Raw genomic sequence first — 22,223 nt, forward strand, 5'->3', positions numbered from 1 at the left:
CATCCTTGTCCCAGTAAAAAAAAAAAAACATTTTCAGTTGACAAGGTCTTCCAATACACCGTGGTGCTTAGCTCCTATGCTTGTTAGCTCTTAGATCTCACACTGGCTCGCTGTTTTCCCAGGTCATAGGCCCTACATTCCCTGGCTCATGGCCCCTACACTCCCTGGGTCATGGCCCATACACTCCCTGGCTCTTGGCCCCTACACTCCCTGGCTCATGGCCCCAACACTCCCTGGCTCTTGGCCCCTACACTCCCTGGCTCATGGCCCCTACACTCCCTGGCTCTGATGTTTGTGCACATGTCACTGAAGACAAAAAATGTTTATGTCTCTTAAAGAATAAGTTAAACAGAAGACCAAGTAACCATTGCATTTCTAACATGATTATAATGTTGACAATGGATATCAATATAGCCTCAAGGTTTTGAGATTTACAAATGGACAGACAGACAACACAAAAACAATAATGATTTTTTTTCATTGGAGGCCTAAAAAAATATTTCTTTTAGCTGCCTGTACCAACAACATCTTTGTAAATAATTTGTTGCATCTAGACTTTTTTTTACCCTCATAACATATTATTTGTTGAAGTAATTTTTTTTTTATTTACAAAAAGTTATTTTAACACTGTCTAAAAAAAAAAGTTAAATTTTTAAAAAGTAATTAAGTGCCTAAAATGTTTAAGAACTCAAGGGATAGCTTGCATTTGAAGTATCAGCCTGTACATTACTCTGACATCTTAACTAGAATGATGCCGTGACCCTTGATCCTGGCTTTCAAGTTAATAAATATCCAACACAATAAAATAAATCTATGTGCTGAATATTTTTGTAATTAAAAATTATAACTATGGATTCCCAATGGATAAAGTATGAAACAAAAGCAAGAAAAAAAAAGCATATTAGACCTTCAATCATGATTCACTGACACTGTGCCAGCAACACTGATTTGAAACAAATGTTAGGAAATTCCTATCTCCAATCAAATAAGGCTTTAAGGTGCAATGAAATATAATTTTTCTTTCACAAATAAAAATCTTTACTTTTGTAAAAATTGAAAATGTAATTTGTTAAATTTAAAACTGTATAGCAAGAATTCTGATCAGTTCATTGCCTCCTCATTTAATCCCCAGTCAATCCCCAAACTCCCCACTGATCTCAGACAGACATGTTTAAAACTTTTTTAGACTAGTTTATCACTCTCCACTGATCTCAGACAGACATGTTTAAAACTTTTTTAGGCTAGTTTATCACTCCCCACTGATCTCAGACAGACATGTTTAAAACTTTTTTAGACTAGTTTATCACTCCCCACTGATCTCAGACAGACATGTTTAAAACTTTTTAAGACTAGTTTATCATTTTAACTCTCAAGTTTATGTTTGTAATGTTATCACTGTGCCATGAGCCTACATTTTGTTTGTTAACAGCGTTATATAAATTAAAATTATTATTATTATTTTATTAAATATAATTTATAGAATATTGTGTAAGTGACCATGAAATTAAGAAACTGGACAACGTATTCTAAAAACAAATCTGTAAGGAGATGAAACAAACTATAAATAAATTTTTAAGTTTAAAAAAAAAAGTTTATGCAAATAGAAAGGTTTTGAATAAATTTAAACTTATCATAAACATGAATCATAAAAGAATCACAGACTGTACATATATATTTAAAGAGAATGAATGCAACACTTAAAGAAACACTTTAAAAAATATAAGTGCAACATCAACAAACATCTCACTAGCTAGGAACTAGAGAGAAAGGCAAAGCACTGAACTAAATAAATTAGATACATATTTAGCAGATGTAAAAAGATGGATTTAGAAAAAAATCATAGTTGTAAAGTAGGGATATAGGTTTATTTACACCCATTTTTAATTATGTTTGCATCAGGCAATAAATGTAATTGAATAGCTTTTAAAAAAAAACACTAATCCACATCAATAAATAGAGTAAGATTTAAAATAAAACAAATTTATCAAGGAATGGAAAGTTATCACAATTATCACATTGTAATTGTAGTTCTTCAAAGGGAAATCACCTTGAGTGAAACAAAAGATCAAATTTTTTTTAAAAGATTTTTTGTCCTAGCCTAACTTAGCAATGCAGTAATAAATGGTAAGTTATGGCCACAAAAAATTAGTATCAGTCACTAGTAGGCTTAAATCCCTGACCCAAACAGACAGAATAGTTTACATTTGTTCTTGTACAAAATGAATTAAATTTACATTGCAGATTTTCTTGCTTGTAGGTTACAAGAAATACATAATGTGATCAACTAACCCCACGTTTGCCTGAGCAGCCTAATAAAATATCAAAATATGGGCAAACAAAAAAATGTATTTTTTTAACCAACAGATCAGTACTTTGTCAAATATCAAAAATGAATCCAGTTCAGTATTAATAATGAACCTGAAATAATCTCACTTCAAGTTGGCAGCATCACAAGTGTCGATCAAGGGGTGATGAGGTCAATAAACAAAGGCGTAATGGGTGCTAAAACTGGCTCTGGCAATAGCATACAGTCCGGCCCACACATGGGGTTCAATATCATAGTCATGAATCTAGGCATGTTAAACTACTTTAAGTTATGGTTGCTACTCCACTGTAAAAGTGTAGGCCAGGGCCATTAATGACACTCAGTTGGACCCTTTTATAAAAAGAATATTAAGAAATCTTTTATGTGCCTTGCAATCACAGAAAGCGGACACTTTGGCGCAAACCCCACTGGCTCATTGGGTGCCTCCCCACCAGACAGCGGCCACTTTGGCGCAAACCCCACTGGCTCATTGGGTGCCTCCCCACCAGACAGCGGCCACTTTGGCGCAAACCCCACTGGCTCATTGGGTGCCTCCCCACCAGACAGCGGCCACTTTGGCGCAAACCCCACTGGCTCGTTGGGTGCCTCCCCACCAGACAGCGGCCACTTTGGCGCAAACCCCAGTGGCTCATTGGGTGCCTCCCCACCAGACGTTTGCCTGAATGTCAAGAAACCAAGTCAGAAATAAAAATATGAACAAAAAAAAAAAGTGCATCCCAAATCTTCTTCTACTATTCCTCACTTAGGTTGGTGATAAAATCTTTAACTAACAGCAAATCAACTCAAATCAGCTGCTTTGACACCTTGTGACTCTTGCAGTTGCCTCCCATTCTATATGTATGTTACAGGTTCGTAAAGAGTGAAAAGTGGCGCAGTGCTCATCTCTAAATAGATCCACTGATGTTTTATAATTGCACTTTATAAAGTCAAGTGATTCATTATTATAATAATACTGATTAATAATCATCTATCCAGCACAATGCAAGTGTTGGTCAGTACTAAGCTCATGACATACGTTGGCACTTTGATTTTGCAAAGTAGTTACAGCTTTTAAAGTTAATTATATGTAAAAAAAAAGTTAAAAAATTGGTGAAAAATATAATGAATAAACAAACTGCTCAATAGGCTAAAAATAACTGGTATCATAAACAGGAATATTATTTCAATGTGAAATACAGAGCTGTCAGCATGAATGAAAGCGAATATGAAACCTAAAAAGTATCTTCAAATAAAATAAGACACAGCATTATAGTGACAAAACTTTATTTTGGTCAAATTTGTTTTTAAATCTATCCCTTTCTTTCAGATAAAAAGATCAAAAAGGAATTGAGAATATGTCCCACCAGCTTTTAGATAGCTTCAATGAACTTTTTTTTTTCATTGAAGATGTCTCAATTTTATCGGGAGAGCGTCTCAATGGATTGATTCTATACAGTTTTTTTTTAACTTTTCTTTCATTTTGGTTTGGTGTAGAGAAGAAAATTATTCATTTTTAAAATGAAAAAATGTAAAGAAAAAAAATGTCAGGATTAATTAAAAATAAACTCTGTAGAGGGAATTTAAAAGAAAAAGTGTCAATTACATTTCAAAACTTAATATAAAAGTTTGAATCAAGGGATTGTGAAGCCAGCACAATGCCCCTTATCTTATACATTTCAATGCATTCAGTAGGTAAATACATTACAAATATTTATATCTCATTTTTTTAAACATGAACCAGGGTTGGAGTCCTTAACCCTAAGCCATCAATTCTCATCTTGTGGTCATCTGGACTATAGTTGTATTTTTATAACATTATGTGGTAGTTGAATGACATCAGTAAGTTAAGTGAAGTCACTATTTGAGTGACCATTGCCACAAATTACAGAAGTGGACTGTAACCACAATCCCATTGCTGGCCAAAAATTTACATTGATGATAATTGTATTAAATAAAAATATTTCTTTAAAAAAAAATAATTAAAAATTACATGCAAACTTGTCAATTATTTACATTGTTCTGACTCTCTGAGAAATGCTAATGCTTAATGGAAGACTTACATAACAAGAAAATAAATCTAAAAAAAAACCCATAGAATTGAACAAGATCACCAGTGATCACATTGTTAGTTATACATAACAAAAGTACAACATGTCACACAACAGGAAATGAAGGAAATGTAGACACTGACCTGCAAATAAACAGATCTAGCTATAGAGTTATCACTATGATATACATATTGATTAGTAAGTACAAGGCAGTCTGTCATAAGAAAAATGAACAGAAGAATAAATGCTGACTGCATCTGATGCAGGGATTCCCAAAATATTTATGGTTTATGCACCCATTAGGCAGACGTGAAGCAACAAAAGAATGTTAAGTTTCACTAAAAGACGAGGCTCAATGAACTATGAATGTGAGAATCTTTGGTACCGGTAGTTGCTTACAAAGTTACCAAATTGTTTGAAATGTTTCCTTCAAACTCGTGAGAAGTTCTAAAAAAAAAAAAACAAGTTCTGAGACAATAAGTATCACAGAAAGAATAAAATGTACCCATTTTTGTGCTAACTTTTGAGAATCCTTTTGTGAAACTCCCTAAAAAATTATTTCTGCTGTTGATTCTCGTTTTGAGCTTTTGTGGGACTTCTAAAAATTTAATGTGGAAAATATTTATTTTAAAAATTATAATAGGCTAAGAAAATACCAGAGAATAAAAAGTGTGTAAGGTTTACTGTAGAATATCTGGGCATCACTGATCACACAGTGGGAACCACTGCTTCATTAAACCATTTAAGAAGAAAAAAAAAAAAAAATTTAAAAAAAAGGGGAAAAAAATCACAGTATGTACATCATCCATACTGGATGATTTAAGGCAATTCCCATTAGTGGCCATGTTAATTCATGCACAAAAGAAATAGAAACAACAAAAAAATGTCAACAAGTCACGTTAAACGTACTCTAGGACATCAAAAGATCCCACTTATACTCCTTATTGGTGCCGTGGGTCAATTGCGGGATCGGAGGTTCAGCCAGGTTCCACTTACTGCTGGAAAAGTCTTCCACTGCCATGCAGAGGCAACAGTAAGGGCAACCCTTTACAATGTTTCTGAATTCTTCTTGGTTGCGAACAGCTTTGCCTCTCAATTGTCTGGTGCATGAATCCAGTGAACCGGAATGAGCGACCAGCAAGATGTTGCCACCTACACAAATGAAACAGACAATGTCTTTATACAACCAATGGCTTCTTCGTTAACACAAGGGCTCAAATGAGAGAAAACATGGCCACCCTACCCATCATACCATGCACCAACTGAATCTGCTTGAACCCTGTTACTCAAAGCACATCAGCTCAAATTTGTTTAAGAAAGCCCAGTAGATTATAGCAAATAAGGTAAAAGTTCCTCTTTCAGACCTTGCGATCTATGGGGCAGATGATGTATTGGTCATCTGTTTCTGTGGCCCACGGTTAACAAGGGGGTCATGGACCTGCACAACAGCCAACCGACTTTTCACTAGCTAATGTCAGGTACTCATCCCAGTCTTCGTAACAAGGACCCACGGTTCAGAAGCCAAGCGCTTTACTGCTCAGCCACCATGCTTCCAAATGAGGTAAGGCAATGTGAAATACTTCCTTCTAGAGAGACACTGTCCTTATACAAATATAATACTCCCTGCTAGAGAGGTACAGCACTTATCGCAATTAACATTAACTCTTCCTCTCCTAATTGACAATACCTAATTTATTTGACCTCATTAATTTAATTTAATGTTTAATTTTATAAACTTTACTTTTTGTTTTATAAAAAAAGCATGCAGTCCCCTTTAATTCTATACCAAATAAAACATTTTCTGATAACAAACGAAAACGTTACTGAAGCTTAATCATAACATAGTAATGAAATAGTAATGAGCAAAATGAAGAATTCCATCAAAATAAGGAAACATAATTACGGAGAGAAAGAGTTAAACACTCTGATTGACTATGTGGGAGCACAGCAACAAAATAGCTTCACACAAAGAAGGCAAGGAGAGGGTGTGAATGAGTGATAAAGGAATTAGCATCAGAACCGGGGGTACAGGTTCAAATCTTGGTGAAGACTGTGATTTTTAATTTCAGGATCTTTAGGCCACCTCTGAGTCCACTATTAGTTTGGGAAAAGTAAAGGCGGTTGGTCGCTGTGCTGGCCACATGACACACTCATTAACCTGGGCCACAGAAACAGATGACTGTTACATCATCTGCTCCATGGATTCCAAAAAAATAAAGACCCCCACAACAGCTTTTTTTTTTTAACTTACCAGCCACTTTGTGCTTCTTGAGGACACTGTTGACAAAACTGTGTGACCTCCTGTAATACTCTCCAACACTCTCTGTCATGGGGATACTCTCAAACTGAACATAAGGTGTGTAGCTGCTGTCAACAGCAAAGCCATGAACCTCCAGCTCTTCCGGTGTAATGAAGATGGGCAAAATAGGTTTGTACCAGCCCAGCCACTCAAACAACGATGGTTCAATGCACATCTTTACATGAGATCCGTAAGCTGTGATGAGAATTTGTAAAAAGACGAATTAGAAAATATGCACAGAACAATTTTTTTCAAGGCAAATCATTGTGGGCTGCTGCAGGTCGGATGTGCATTGTAGTGTGAATGTGGAATGGCGCCAATGCAAAGAAGAAGAAAGAGAAGCCAGAAAAGATGGAGCAATGTGAAAGATATAGATATTTGTTTTTTTTTAAAGCAAGATTAAATAGCTTTCAGGGTTTCTGCACCAAAATCAATTGAAACTCCAGGAGTTTTCCAGGAGAAATTATAAAATTCCATGACATCTATGCAAAATCTGCTAACATATGAAATAACTGTTGGCAAGGCAATGCTTCATCTAAACTGTGGCGCCACCTAGAAAACATCATTGCAAATAGTTTTCATTGTATTTGTAATATGATCCAGAAGTCTTCCTTTTTTTCTTTGTTTCAAAAATATAATAATAATACATGGGAACCTAGGCTTGGAGATTAAGCTGTTATGGAAGTTATCCAAAATAACAATATACCCCATTGTTATATCAACCAGGGGGATAATAGCAACTGACCTCACATTCCTAGAAACATTCTCATTGCTGCTGACCTGCCACATCACCAGAAAATTCCTCAGTGAAAACTGATAAAGGGACTACAACGAATTTTGTTTCTATTTTAAAAAGAACTGGACCCTGGCAGTGCCTGAGAATGAATACTCGTTCGTTTCTAACATAATAATAATCTTTATTATCTGTGAGGACATTTTTTTAAACATTCACTTTGGTGCTTCAAATGCCACTTATTGGTTCTTGTATATATCTTGGCACTTTTCTGATGACAAATTGGTCCATCTTGAAAGGACTGTATACATTAAAGCAGTTACATATCAGAAACGGAAAGATCGAGACTTGGATTCATTAAAAATAAGGGATCACACATGGCATGGCTTGAGGCGCCACCAGCGGTACATGTACCACACTGTTCAACACATCTAAATGATACAAAGATGGAGTGACTATATCCTACCATGAAGGATTAGGATTTTTAATTGCCTTCTGTCATGGATAAATGTCTGTATGTAAGTATAATCTATTTTTACAAATGCGTGAATGAAAGTGTGTTAGTTGTCAGAAAGGAGAGACCAGCGTGTGATATGTGCCGTGAAGTTTATTAAACTTTCTGTGTTTTTATCGAGTTGTTAATTGTTTTAATTGTAACTACAGCTGAACCCAGGGACATCTAGACGTAAAGAGAAACTAAGGTAGTTTCTAGTGAGCTATTATTATAGCATCTTTACAGCCCTCAGACAACGCCGTTTGCGCTGGCTTGGACATGTTCGCCGGATGGAGGACAAGCGCATCCCGAAAGTCATCCTCTATGGTCAACTCGCGACTGGCACAAGAAAAACTGGTCGCCCCCACCTCCGTTATCTAGATGTAATAAAACGTGACCTCAAATCAGTGAACATCAATACTGACAATTGGGAAGACATAGCTCTGGACCGCAACAGATGGAGAGAGACAGTGACCAAGAAAGCTATGGACAGGGAAAGTACATGGGTCTCAGCTCAGGAAGAAAAACGTACAATCCGAAAAACGGCCAGCTCCTCTACCACCGAAGCAAAAGCCACCTTAACCTGCACTATCTGTGGACGGGAGTGTCTCTCCAAAATAGGGCTCCACAGCCACATGAGGAAGTGTGCTCTGAGATGAACGATAGTCGTTCTACGACTGAAGGAGGCCAATGATAATTATAGAAGAGCTATAACACCTTCTCAATATGAATGTGCACATGACTTAGCCATATTAATGTCTCGCAATCAAATGGAGTTTTAGTTAATCCGTTAATGTCTAATTTTGTATTGTCTGCCTTGGTTAAATATTTTTTGACAATTTATGCTGAAACAAAAACATCATTTTATATATGGATTACATTTTCCTTTAATACTAACAGGCAAACAAAGCAATCTTAAAAGAGACGCTGAACTTACCTGTCATTATTTCCTGTGCTGTCTCCACACATCTAAGAGCTGGAGAACAATAAATGTAGGAGATGGACTGGCCAGTTTCTCGGAGAGACTCACCTAAAAAGCCAAAGTAAAAAAAATTAACATCACATACATTCTACCAAAAATACAAATTTTTTATTTATTCTTATTCGTCAAACGCACAACTGTCAAAAAATTTATTTCAGAATAATAGTGGACGGCTGCATGAGCAAATTTTAATAGCGGTACTAATTTTTAACCCAGCGCACTACCATCTCCCTACATAGCTCGGCAGGAGGCTTAAACTTGGAGGTAATAATCTGAAGAAACATCTCAAACTTGTAAAACAAAAGAAATAAAGCTTATCTTTTTTTTTCAAGTTTATTAGTGATAAGGTGAGAGAAAGAATTATTATTTAATTATTATTTAATTATTAATTATTTAATTATTATTTAATTATTATTTAATTATTATGTAATTATTATTTAATTATTATGTAATTATTATTTAATTAAGTGTAAGAAAAGAGCAGGATTGGGTTAGATTTTGAAATGAAAAGACAAACGAATGTCAAGGATGCCAGTTTCAAAGATCACTGCTGCTAACTAAATAATAAAAACTGACTTTGTGCTACAAGCGATAAGAGCTTAGAAATGTGATTTCAAAGTGCACAAAAGTTATGGTGTTTCTTTTAAAATACACAGCTTATCACTTCCTGTAGTCTGTACTCAGGAAAAAAAATTCAAAATTAGCAATCTGTTTACAGTTATCCACTATAGATGGGACACTCATGTAGTGCCAGTGTACACAATTCAAACGGGCTACATCAAGGAACAAATGTAGAACTATATTGTAACAGCAGATAAAACTTCTGCTAGTTTTTACCTGTCAGTCTAGCCTGCTCTCTTCCTATAACTGTCAGGGGGCAATCTTTGATGAAATCTTTACAATTGGCTCGTGGGATCATTTGTTTTGGACAGTTGAGGTTGAAACGAGTGTAAACATCTGCTTAAAAGTAAACAAAAGATTATTGCTACGAGAGAGAATCAATACGAATCAAATAAATATGTTTTGAAACTTCTATATGCATTTAATTTGTCAATGCTATCAACATTCAAAACTATTTTTAGAGTATTTTATTCTTTTCAAAATGTCATTATTTTCATGATTTTCACTTTTTTTTTTATTGAGTTAAGTAGTTTTATTGATTCCATCTAGACCTTCAGAGTATTGTTGGATATTCTGACTTGTAGTAAGTACAAATAAGTTCAAGAACCCCTTTCAGACCTAATGATCCACGGGAGCAGATGACATAAAGCTCATCTGTTTCAATGGCTGAAGGTCAAGAAGGGTGTCATGTGACCAACAGCATTGACTTCCCTAATACACCAGGTTTCCATTAGAGTTGGGTGGAATCTAGGGAGCCCTAAAAATCCATAAGTTCGAAATCAGGATTCAAACTGAAGACCCCTTGTTTAGAAACCAACTGCTTTATCACTTGACCACTACGCCCTGATCTAGTTTTTGTAGATTGTGTTACATGAATATTTTCACCTATAATGTCTGTTGATCTGTAGGTAGATGTGTTATTTCCAGATAGGAGCTGAGCCATTACTTTACACGTATCGACGAGACTTTTAATACAGTTTGAGCTTGTCAATTATGGCTGCCAAGCCCACAGTGAATCTCAAAACCTTTGATCCCATTGGGAATAGTTTACCTCCCTTAGTCAACCACTGAATAAAATGTGGAATAGTTTACCTCACTGAGACAACCACAGAATAAAATGTGGAATAGTTTACCTCACTCAGACAACCACTGAATAAAATGTGGAATAGTTTAACTCACTCAGACAACCACTGAATAAAATGTGGAATAGTTTACCTCACTCAGACAACCACTGAATAAAATGTATCTTTGATGTTTAATTTGAAATGATATCAAAAAGTATTTCAATTGAACTTACTCTTAGCGTCAAAACATCTTTCAAACCAGTTTTTAAAAGCGAAATCACATCTTTCACCGTGTCGGACAACAAACAGTCTCCTCGGCTCAGACCCAAAGTTCTTGGGTGGCTTTTTCACTTTGGCATACATCTGCTCTCCTTCTGCTGTTCCGTTAGAGCTGGCCACCCACAGGTTGTCATAGTCCCCGATGCCGTTGAGGATGCCAGAATCCAGATTTCTTTCATGCACATCAACCTGGACATTTCCCGATGACGTGTTGGGCAATGAAGCTGACCTGGCAGGGTGTAAGAAAAAAATGTAGTAACTTTCCTGATTTGTACATTAATTCACTACGTCACCCAACAACGCGGGACAAGACGCACACATGCCGACTCAATGAAAAAGTCATGGAAAGATAACTGTTTTATTTCTCAGGCTAGAGTTAAACCACGTAACTTTCACAGCGACAGAGAGCGCGGCTCAGATAAAACAAGAGGGGGGGGGGGGGGGAGAGAACAAGTAATCTTCTCTGTATATATGATTCTCTCTGTTGCCCAACTACCCACCCCATTCGGACAAAAGTGTCTTTCAGGAAGTGTTCACCCGTCACTAAATAGCGGCATATACTACGCCGCGGGTCAGCTCTTTAATAATATTACCTGAACAGCTGTAAAATCTCACTTCTTCTTCTTTCTCATTTATTATATTGAAGCGTTCAGATAACTAAAGCAATACATGAGATGAATTGTGAAGTGGTTTCCAAATCAGGCAGCTCTCCATATAGTTTTCTTTCTGTATGGGTGTTTTGGGGCCAGAGTCTTGTTTGGGCCTCTTGATAAAGAATGCAGTTTTGAAGGATATGGTCAGCTTCAAAAAGGCAGAGTTTGCTTGCTTCCGGAACATGTGAGATCTCATTCTGTTCAATCTCACTGTCACGGATGAATGTATGTATGTGTGTATAATCTATTTATACAAATGACAGGAAGTGTGTTAGTTGTCATACAGCAGATTGAGACCAGCGTGTGATATGAGCCATGAAGTATAATAAAGTTTCTGTGTTTAGATTGAGTTGTTATGTGTTTGACATAATTACAGCTGAACCCAGGGACACCTAGATGTAGAGAGAATCTAAGGTAGTTTCTAGAGAACTATATATATATAATAGAAAGCTGTAACACTCACAATATGACAGTTGAACACTACCCATGCCACAGCAATAAATTTCCCAATTACTACGGGCTGGTCATGTAATCCATAGGCCTGAAAATTGCATCCCTATAGGACTTCTTTATGGAAAGCTCCCTCAAAGAATGTGAAATTGACATTCACAACAGGGAAATGCTAGCCCTTGATCTCTCCTCATGGCATGAAACCAAGAATGTCTGTGTTTCAAGCTATGAGGCAAAATGGTCAGCCATCAGCAAAGAACGATGACCACAAAGAATCAAAGTGGGGCAACTCTGCAAGAGACCAAACCTTCCCATACCTTGTGTGCAAATGCCTAACTAAAATACTTTTTGTTTACTGTTACCTGTGTACTGTCCAAATATCCATTTGAGAACACCTGGTTGTAAAATTTCCAGGGAAAAACCCAGACACTCCAGTCCGCCAAGAAGTTCCTTTGAACCAGCCGTCTGGACTTCTTTCGTGTTCCTCAGGGTCCATGTGAACATAGTCGCCTTCCTGAAGCTCCAGCTCATCATCTTGCTGCGGTTTGTAGCGTTTGATAATTTTTCTAACCTTTGGAAAGAAAGACAACTCTTGCAACAATTGGAATGAAACCTTTTAAAAAAAATAAAACAATTTATAAAATAAATGGTAAAAAATTCAGTTTTAGTTTGAGACCCTGTGTGTCCAAAAGGTAATAGATCAAACAAATTAGTGAAACACAATTTAAAGAGGTCCGCCACCAAAGCCAGAGGTTATTCGTTGTGAGATTGAAAAAAACAACAACTTTTTTTACTTTTACTTATCTAAACCATCAAACCATTCCACAGTGACTCTGACTCTAAGGCAAGTATCGGAAAAGTTGATCCACTTGACCTTTAGCTTTAGGCTAGTTCTTAGTCTGATATAATTAAATTTCAACATTGACTTAAGAGGCTGTTTTAAGAGCATAGCCTCAAGCCTAGTATACCAATTTAACTTAACTTAAGAGGTTCAATATTGGAGTCTATTTCACAGGCTGCTGTGGGAGTAGTTCTCATACCTCCATTAATTAGCCACACCCCTTTGAAACCATAAACCATATCCTCTATGAATGCCCCTCCCTAAACCACCTTAGGCAGACCCTACTTCCACTACAGCCCAACATAACCAACACCCTGTACTGCAGTGCTGAACAACTGAAGAAAACAGCACACTTTTTTTCCTTGGCACAGTCTGCAAAAGAGCTCACAGCTCAGCAGCAATAAAGCTGGCTAGAAGAAGAAGAAGAATACCAATTTCTTTGGGTTTTTTTTTTACTTTTTATATGTCAATAAATTTCATAATATATCTATCAAACATTTAACTTCCCATATAGAGAACATATTCACATTTCAGACCCTATCCATCAACAATCAACACAAATTACTATGAAATGAGATGGAGATAAACATTTGCCCCTTCCTTTTTTTTTTCACCCGCATATTTCTTATTTATTAGTCTCTTTAGCCCAAAATACAGCTCGACAGGGTGATAGCAGTATCTCTTCTAAACACTCTATTCCAGTCAACCAGTATATTATCAATAGTTAATTAAATAATTGGTTAATTTTTTTTATTGATTCTTGTGTTGTCAGGTAAAAGAAATAATTGTGCAAAATTTAAGCTTGATGTGAGAATGGATGTGGGAGAAATAACGAGTAGGCCTACAAACGTTTTACCAGACAGGCAGACAGAGTGAGTTGATATAAGCTTTGTAAAAAAAACACCATACCTCTGAACTTTTCAACGCAGGATTTCTAGAAAAAACTTTGATCTCCCATTCAGTTTGCAGAGGAACTGTCAGCTCTTGTGCCAATTTCATGAGGACATCGTGATTTATCTGATCGTACTGGAAGGCCAAGGTCATGTGTAGCTGTTTCATTTGAGGCTTCATTTCAATACCTAAAATAAAAAAAGAATGTTTTAATTTAATGCTAACTGCTTACAAAAACTTGTGATGGACACGAATCATTAGTTTCTCAGACACGAATCATTAGTTTCTCGATGGACAGGAATCATTAGTTTCTCTATAAACTGCTGACATGGACTGAGGACAAAGTAGCCGATGAAAAATGGTGAAGACTAGGATTTTGAATCTCACGATTTTTAGGGTGCCCCTGAATACACCTAACTGTAATAGGTACCTGACCTTAGTTGGTGAAAGTAAAGGCGGTTAGTCATTGTGCTGGCCACATGACAACCTACTCGTTAACCATTAGTCATACAAACAGATGAACATAACATTATCTGTCCAATAGATCGCAAGGTCTGAGAGGGGAACTTTCTGTAAATATATAATTAAAATAATTATATGTATTTTATTGCCTTTGTATAGTGCATCTTTCATGCTATAAGATTAAAAATTATTTTGAATTTTTCTTTTTCATTTTGAATTTTCCAAACTAAAATTCAACTTTCTCTCTACCCGCTTGCATAGCTAGATGTCTTGCAAGATTGCAGTGAATGACCTGCATTTTTTTTTTTTTTTTTTTTTTACCTATCCCTTAGTCTGTTGGACCGTTGGGGCACCAGGCAAGATTTGTCGACCGTCTTTCTCCATTCCTCCCTTTTGTTTGCCTTGTTCAGAACCTCTCTCAATGGCAGGCCTGTCCATTCTTTAATGTTGTCCTCCCATCGCTTTTTCTGTCTGCCTTAATGGTTATAATGTGTCTAGTAATTTACGTTGGTTTTAGTAGGAGTGAGGATCCAAAAAATGTTTGAAATACATTTTTTTAAAAACTTGTTCTTGCTAATTAAATTTATAATGAAACGACTAATATCTGATGAAGTGAGAGATGAGTGATTAATGATAATGCTGGGGGAACAGTTTATTCACTCTCTGACTGTGACTACTGTCATCTTCATAACCTTCCGCCCAGTCTAAGTGTAACTAACTGCCACTGTAATAACCTACCACCCCTGCTACTCTGCCTAACTCTCATCAGTCGAACCACATTGAAACAGTTTAAAAAAAAAAAAAACACCACATTTATTGCAGCATCGGTATCAAGTATGGTGGAGAAGGTCATAAATTATCATATCAACTGCCCCTTAAGTGGCTACACAATAAAAACAATGTTTGTCACTATGTTATCATTACAAAACTTGAGCTGACAGATAAAGATTGAAACAGAAACTTCTAGAGTTTAGACATTAGTTTCGCTTATCAAAGCCAAAAAAAAAGAGCACTGCGCTAACATCTCTCAATATTGTAGATGTTATTTCCCTTATTTGATATCAAACAAAATTATTAATTACCAATACTAGACTAATTTTTAATGATTTATGTTTTGTTAGGTACAATAAATGATTGTTTAAATTTTTAATTGATCAGAGAATGGGTGTGGGAGAAATAGTGTGTTTAATTACTATTTAGCCATATCTGTGAATACCAAAGGATTCATTTCCTTGTTGGTACCAAAAAATATTATTAATACCAGTATTTAATTGACTAATTAGTTACTTTTTTTTCATTGATTCATGTCTTGTCTATGCCAATGAATAATTAAGCAAAGTTTCAATTTGATTTGAGAATGTGTGTGGGAGAAATAGCATATACTAACTTTTTACCTGACAGACAGACAGAGTGAGTTGATATATGCTTTGAAAAAAGCTGTTTTGTTGAATCAAAATATTCTGAGATCATCTCATTGTCTATAAGTATAAATTCATTCACTACCCCTTCTTTCATTTACATTAATGTTTGCATTTGCAAGCCAATTGGAAAAATGGAGACAACTCTGTAACTATGTAGTTACACAATAAAGGAATCCCTCTATTTTAATTATATGACTTAAAAAAGTAAGCTTGAACTCCAAATGGTTTGTTACCAAGCAAAGTAAAGTTTCCCTTTCAGACCTTGTGATTTATGGGAGCAATAATGTAAAGGTCATCTGGCAATCATATCATTAAATACAATTCAACTTTCTGATATAAACATTTCACATGTAAATTATAAGTGAGTCTGGTGTGAATGTATATTTTGGTTTTCTATAGTTATCGTTTTGTTTGATGTAATGCACAAATTGTTAGATAAAGGTTAATAAAGATAGTTGTTGTTATTATTATTATTATTCCGTGGCCCTTGGTTAAGGATGGTGTCTTATGGCCAGCACAACAACCAACCCCGTTACTTTTCCCAAACTAGAGGTGGGTGCACCCGAACTTAAAAATCCCAGTTTTCTCCAGGATTTAAACCCGGGAACTTATAGGTAAATATTGTTGACAAACATTTCTTTTTCTTAAATCCCTAAAGGCCGAAATGTCATGAGGAACATTTACATCTCTCTAGAAACTTTGACAGCACCCCAATCCATAATTTTTCTATAAACTAGTTGTGAATGAATACAAAAAAAAAATCTTTACCTGCTTTTGAAAACTCGTGATGGACACGAATCATTAGTTTCTCTATAAACTGGTGGTATGGACTGAGGACAAAGTAGCCGATGAAGTTTTTGCTTTGAGTGAAGAGCTCCAACTTGAAAGTGCCTAATGCTGGCCATTGTAAAAGTTCTTGCTTGATACAAGTGATCACAGAATCAATGACTGAAACTTTGTTGTTAGGAAGCTGAAACAGAACAAGCAAAATATAAACATGCTTTAAAAAAAAAGCTTAGTTGAGGAGAAGAACTCCACATTTACTACTTTATATCATTAATGTAGAAGTTACTTCCCTTTTTATATCAAACAAAACAATGAATTACCAATTACCTTCAAGGTCTGAAAGGGGAACTTCACTTTTTTTTTAATTAATTGAATAATTAGTAGGTTAATTTTTTAAATGTTATATTAGGTACAATAAATAATTGGGTGTGGGAGAAATAATGTGTACAATTATCTAAGGAGACAAAACCCCACATATTTATCCATATCTCTGAATAGTGAAGGATTAATTTTCTTTGTTGCTGCAAAGAGCAAGGTGCCAAGGCATTCACACTGTTAGCAGCAGCAGACACCTTGGCCGGCCTGGTCATGTTCACAGAATGCCACAAGGTCAATTTCCCAAAAGGCATTCTGAATGGTGATCTAACAGAAGGCAGGAAAGCCGCAGGTTTCCCACTTTAAAGGTATATCGATGAATGCAAACACAACATATAGCTTTTCAAAATCGACACTAGCTGTTGGGAAAAAGAGGCGCTGGATAGATCCACATGGAAAGCTATCATAAAAGAAGGGTCCTGGATTGCAGATGGCATACACACCAGAAGTAGAAAGAAGGGTGAAAGTGCAACAGCGCCTGGTGATTACAGATACTCAACCTGTGACGGCAATCAAGGGATGGCCTCTTTAATCACATGAGAAATTAGCAAAGTGTCATCTTTCGAGACGTAAAACGCCACAGAATTTCCCTTGTTGGTATCAAACAAAATAATTAATTACCAATAATTAATTGACTAATTCATTAATTGGTTCATATTGTTTTAATTGCTTCATGCATTTTCTTCACCAACGAATAATTGTGCAAAGTTGATTTTGAGAGACAGACAGAGTTGATATAAGCTTTGTAAAAATCACAGAAAGTATCAGATACTTCTAAGAAAAAAAGATGAATTTCAGTCTATTAGTATTTAATTATTGCATCAGTAGTCACCTTAGTGTCACACCAGAAGTCATTTTATACCATGACTGTGAAGATTGACTTGTTTGCTAGTTGCATCTCAACTATTTATCAAATTCTTATTTCTATGTGATTTGCAAGGAACTGTTTCAAGTGATTTTAATAGAATATTTTTAATTGAATAAGGAACCATAACTGCAAAATGGTTGTCATAACAATTGTATTTATAAATAAGAACCATAATCTCATAAAATGATGTTCAATACAATTGTTTAAAACTTGTACATCTAAGATGGTAGCTAATCATTTTAATAGTTTCTATAACTAAGTATTTATTTTTTGGATTATGTCAACAAAATCACATTATCAAATCATGACATTGACATTTTAAGTTCTAGAAACAAAACTAATTATCAAGGGAGATAACAGAAACAATAGTGTGATCTTCTACCTTGAAAAAAGAACAGAGAGTAATGTGGGGGTGGTATATATGTGCTGCATTCCATCCACAGGACTGCATGGATGTCTCCCAGTAAATGCCAAGCCTTTTTAAAAAGTCTCCACAGGGACATAAATAGATTATGTACTCTTGGGCCTCAAGATCATCAAGATGAGGGTCATTGACGTGAGAAAGCAGCCTGCGCAAAGAAACAAACACAAAACTTATAATGCTTTTCAAGTGACAAGCCGTATGAACAAATTAGCATCCAGACTTAACAATTATTATGACAATCTCATATTTCCCTTAATATAAAAGTAGGCTATCTTCCTTATCAGCTATCAATGTTAACAATGTTATGGGAAGGAGATGAAGAAGCAATATTAAAATTAATAATAATATCTTTATTATCCAAATTCGCTTTACAATTGAGCATTACACATAATAAAATATGACAACATTGAAGCAAACAAAATATACGTTCATGCAACTTTACAGCAGTCTAGCTCAAACAAAAGTGCTACAGACCTCAACAGACCTCAAACATTATGTGAAGAGTTTACATAAGAAAGTTTGATTTAATTCATTAGTTGGATTGCCTAGGATACATAAGAATTCTTGCATCTGTTTTGTGTCAATGCCTAGTATCTTTTCTGAGATGGTGAAAGGTTGGAATCGTCCCCACAACAGTTGTTTTTTTTATGTTTATAAGTATAGTAAAACTCTTTCCAACACTTAATGTGCACTTTGCATGAAGATTTAAATACACATGAGGCGAGCACATAAATGTCTAGAAAAGTAAAAATGGCATTACAAATGTTTGTAAAATGTTTACTTACTTTACTTATATTAATGAATAACAGACTAATTATTTCTAATACCAAAACTTTGTTTGTTTGTTTGCTTCAAATGTTTCGGATGTTCCTTCAGAGTGAAGATAATTTACTTCCTAGTCCAAACCTCCCTCAGGACGACAGAGGATAGCAGCGTGCAGTGTATGAACCAGAGACCATCCAGAAGTCTGAACGACGGTCCAGCGTGCATACCACAAGACTTGGCAGCCATCCTTGGGGATGAAAGTCATAAATCCATAGCTTTGACCTAAGTGATTTACCAACCCTACATACCTTAACCTAGGGGTCATGGAGCATTATTTAATGTTAAGACTTACCAATCAGATGCAATATGAACACCATTATTTCCAGTGACTGCCAGGGCCTTCTCTCTGAAACAATAGTTTTAAACTTTAGAAAACTGAAATGAAACAACTTATGTGGTTAGTAAATGAGGATAATAATAGCATTATGATGTTGATGGTAAGGACATGAAGATGATAATTCTGATGGTGATGAAGAAGATTATATAGATAGTGGACATGAAGATGATTCTTACAATAATGGTGATGATGATGATATTGATGATGAGCCTGATGATAATAATAATAATGGTGATGATGATATTGATAGTAGACAGGTAGATTATTCTGAAAATAATGGTGATGATGATTGTGAGAGTGATGTTGATAATAACGGTGATGTAAGATATAAGAACTACAGCAGATAGGAATCTGACTGAGACTCATCCTATACAAAGTGTACATCTCAGCAATAAAACTATTCTTTGATTTCATCATTAGTAATGATCATTACTAACAAGATAGTTACCGTATGTTATCTGCACAATGTATGTTATGGGTGCATATAGTCTAATGTAAGTTGTCTGTGCATATAGAAAAGTATAGTATGTTATCTGTTCTATCTAGAACAATATCAAAATCACTGGACCAATAACTATGAAATTTACATTGTGCTCAAAAGAAATTTAAGTAAGATGTGCTGGGCCTATAATATGAATTAGAATCTTACGCTCTTTCTTTGGAGAAACCCATATGTAGCAATATCTCTAGTGGTGATCTTTCTTTCCATGAAGCATTTGAGCTTCTAGACCTAGTCCTTGGTGGGATTCCAGCCATCAAACTTGCCCCTCAATTTAATGTTGAAGATCTTTTTAGAATAAAAATACAATATAAATGACCTACTTTATGTGGACTTTTTTCTTGGTTGAATTTAATACATATACTTACTAAATCAAATAGATCAATAAAAATATTTTCTATATATTGTTATAAACCTGGTGGTGGCACAAACGGGGGTAGTGGTGTGTGTGTAGTCAGCCGACGCAAATCGCCCCAGGCCAGCGCTAGACGAGCGGTCAACCGTGACGAGTTACGACTGTAAGCTGAGACGAGTGTCAACACGGCGGTTCGGGAAGGATCGACGTCGTGAACAGAGCTCAGGAGCGTCACGAGAGTTGTAGTCATCTGACCACCTAGAAACGTCGAGCGGCGTTCTGTCCGGTTCGAGAAGGCCAGTAGGGACCCTATATAAGAGCGGAGGTGTCGCAGTCAAGACGGTTCATGGCAGGGGTTCAGAGCCCGGTTCACTACAGTCCGGTTGACTACAGCACAGTTCAGCGGTGTGGTTCTGTACGGAGCATTACGACGGTTCGGTGCGGAGTACTATCAAGTACAGTTGAGGTGAACGGCGTCTTGATCTTGGTCTGTGATCGAGTCCGACACAACGAGCCTAGTGTGTGAAGTCAGTCCTGAACTGTTGAACCCAGTGCAAGCCTGGAACGAGACGGAGAGGCCAGTGCAAGAGTTGATACGGCGGAACAGTGTTATCGGAGAGATATTTGTACAGTGTACGTGTTGCCAATTGTACAGTATTGGCTGTTATTTATTCAACTATTAAAGTGTTACGTTACTTTGGAGCCCTGAGTTGTCAAGTTCTTTAAGTTGGTGGTGTATGGTGCAGTTTGCAGAGAGCCTGGATAGTGAGATTCGTAACAATATTCTAGTACTGCCTAACAATCTTATAACTACAACCTACAAATAGATCTAGACCCAGTACTACAGTAATGATGTCAGTATTGCAATCTATGTTGCGTGGAAGAGCTTTAAAAGCCATCTCAAGATCTTTCTCCTGCCTACAAAAATCAGTGTCTACAAAGCAGTGGTTCTCACCACACTTTTGTATGGCTCTGAAACCAAGGTGCTCTATAGAAGGCCTCTAAGGCTTCTCAAAAGTTTCAACCAACAGTGCCTCCTCTCCTTAATAGGCATATGCTGGCAGGAAAAAAACTTGTTCTACTTGAGGCTGGTGTGGACAGTAGGCTATAAAGCATTAATAACCATTCGACAGCCATGCTGGGCTGGATACTTATCCAGCATGGGGAACGGCTGCATGCCAAAGGCAATCTTTTTTGGCATGCTTAAAGGAGGATGGCATAACAGAGGTGCTACCGTATGCGCTATAAAGATTAACTCAGGCACCATTTCACCTTCACTGACATAAAGTTGCTGGAAGCAGATGATTACTAAACGAGGACACACATTTGTGGCACAAAGAAAAGCCCTTTTAGAGGACCAGGAATAAAGATGTAAAGAAAACTTAAATAAACCCCCTGCAGACAATGCTGTTCTCAACGGCTTTGTCTGCATCATTTGACTTTTTTTGACAATTTAATTTAGCTATGAATTTAACTAGATAAGCTAAGAACTTAAAGTTAAAGAAGCTAGATACGGAAGATTACTAGATTTAGATAGATCTAAGACACTAAGTAAATCTAGTTTAGTAGACTAGACTTTTGAGTTCTAGACATTAACTCAATCATAATCATAATGAATAATGAATCAGTACAATTAATCGATTGTCGGATTGATTAGATCTATTGATTTAATAATTATAAATAATTATTATAATATAATAATAGGTAAGACATAATAATATTAATAAGAGTTTTTACTTTATAAAACTGAGTATTATAATTATAATAATTAAATTTAAAATTATATTATTAATTATAATTATAAAAAAATATATTATTTTTTAATATTAATTTATATTATAATAATTATAATATTAATTATATTAACAAAAAAAAAACATCTACTCTGAATCTAGAATCACTAAGAACCTAATATAGATTTAGACTCGAATCTTTAGATCTAGTCTACTATTCTAGAACTAGATTGTATAGATCTAGATCTAGACTTTAATCTAGATTCTCTAGATCGAGATCTAGTATCATCTAGATCTAGAAATTAATGCGGAAGTAATATTTTAAACAAACCGAAAAAAACTTTTGTTTACTTCCTGCACACTAGATATTCACTTGCCTGTATAGAGTCTAGATCTCTATACAAAGGTATGGGGCGGGGAGGCTTCGAACAGCCACTAATAGATCTATATCACAGACCTATATAGATTTATATATATTT

At 35.8% G+C, this 22,223-nt stretch overlaps 1 protein-coding gene across 3 annotated transcripts; it reads right to left on the bottom strand.

The window, feature by feature from the left end:
- Nucleotides 1-2,138: 2,138 nt before the first annotated feature.
- On the bottom strand, nt 2,139-22,052 carry LOC106069612 (ecdysteroid-phosphate phosphatase-like). 3 transcript variants are annotated; one of them, XM_056005975.1, is made up of 12 exons: nt 21,920-22,052; nt 19,807-19,944; nt 19,113-19,166; nt 17,954-18,140; nt 16,311-16,512; nt 13,678-13,847; nt 12,290-12,498; nt 10,779-11,053; nt 9,698-9,820; nt 8,816-8,908; nt 6,605-6,847; nt 2,139-5,505 (listed from the first exon to the last, which is right to left on the bottom strand). In XM_056005975.1, the coding sequence occupies exons 2-12, from the start codon at nt 19,911-19,913 to the stop codon at nt 5,264-5,266; spliced, it is 1,905 nt and encodes a 634-aa protein (XP_055861950.1). In that variant the 5' UTR covers nt 19,914-19,944; nt 21,920-22,052; the 3' UTR covers nt 2,139-5,263. The 3 variants fall into 3 exon arrangements, with proteins under 3 accessions (XP_055861950.1, XP_055861951.1, XP_055861949.1); XM_056005976.1 differs by having other exon boundaries at nt 9,698-9,817; nt 21,896-22,052; XM_056005974.1 differs by having other exon boundaries at nt 21,896-22,052.
- Between the last annotated feature and the right edge of the window lie 171 nt (nt 22,053-22,223).

Source organism: Biomphalaria glabrata, chromosome 12 (assembly GCF_947242115.1).
Source record: "Biomphalaria glabrata chromosome 12, xgBioGlab47.1, whole genome shotgun sequence".
Taxonomy (NCBI): domain Eukaryota; kingdom Metazoa; phylum Mollusca; class Gastropoda; family Planorbidae; genus Biomphalaria; species Biomphalaria glabrata.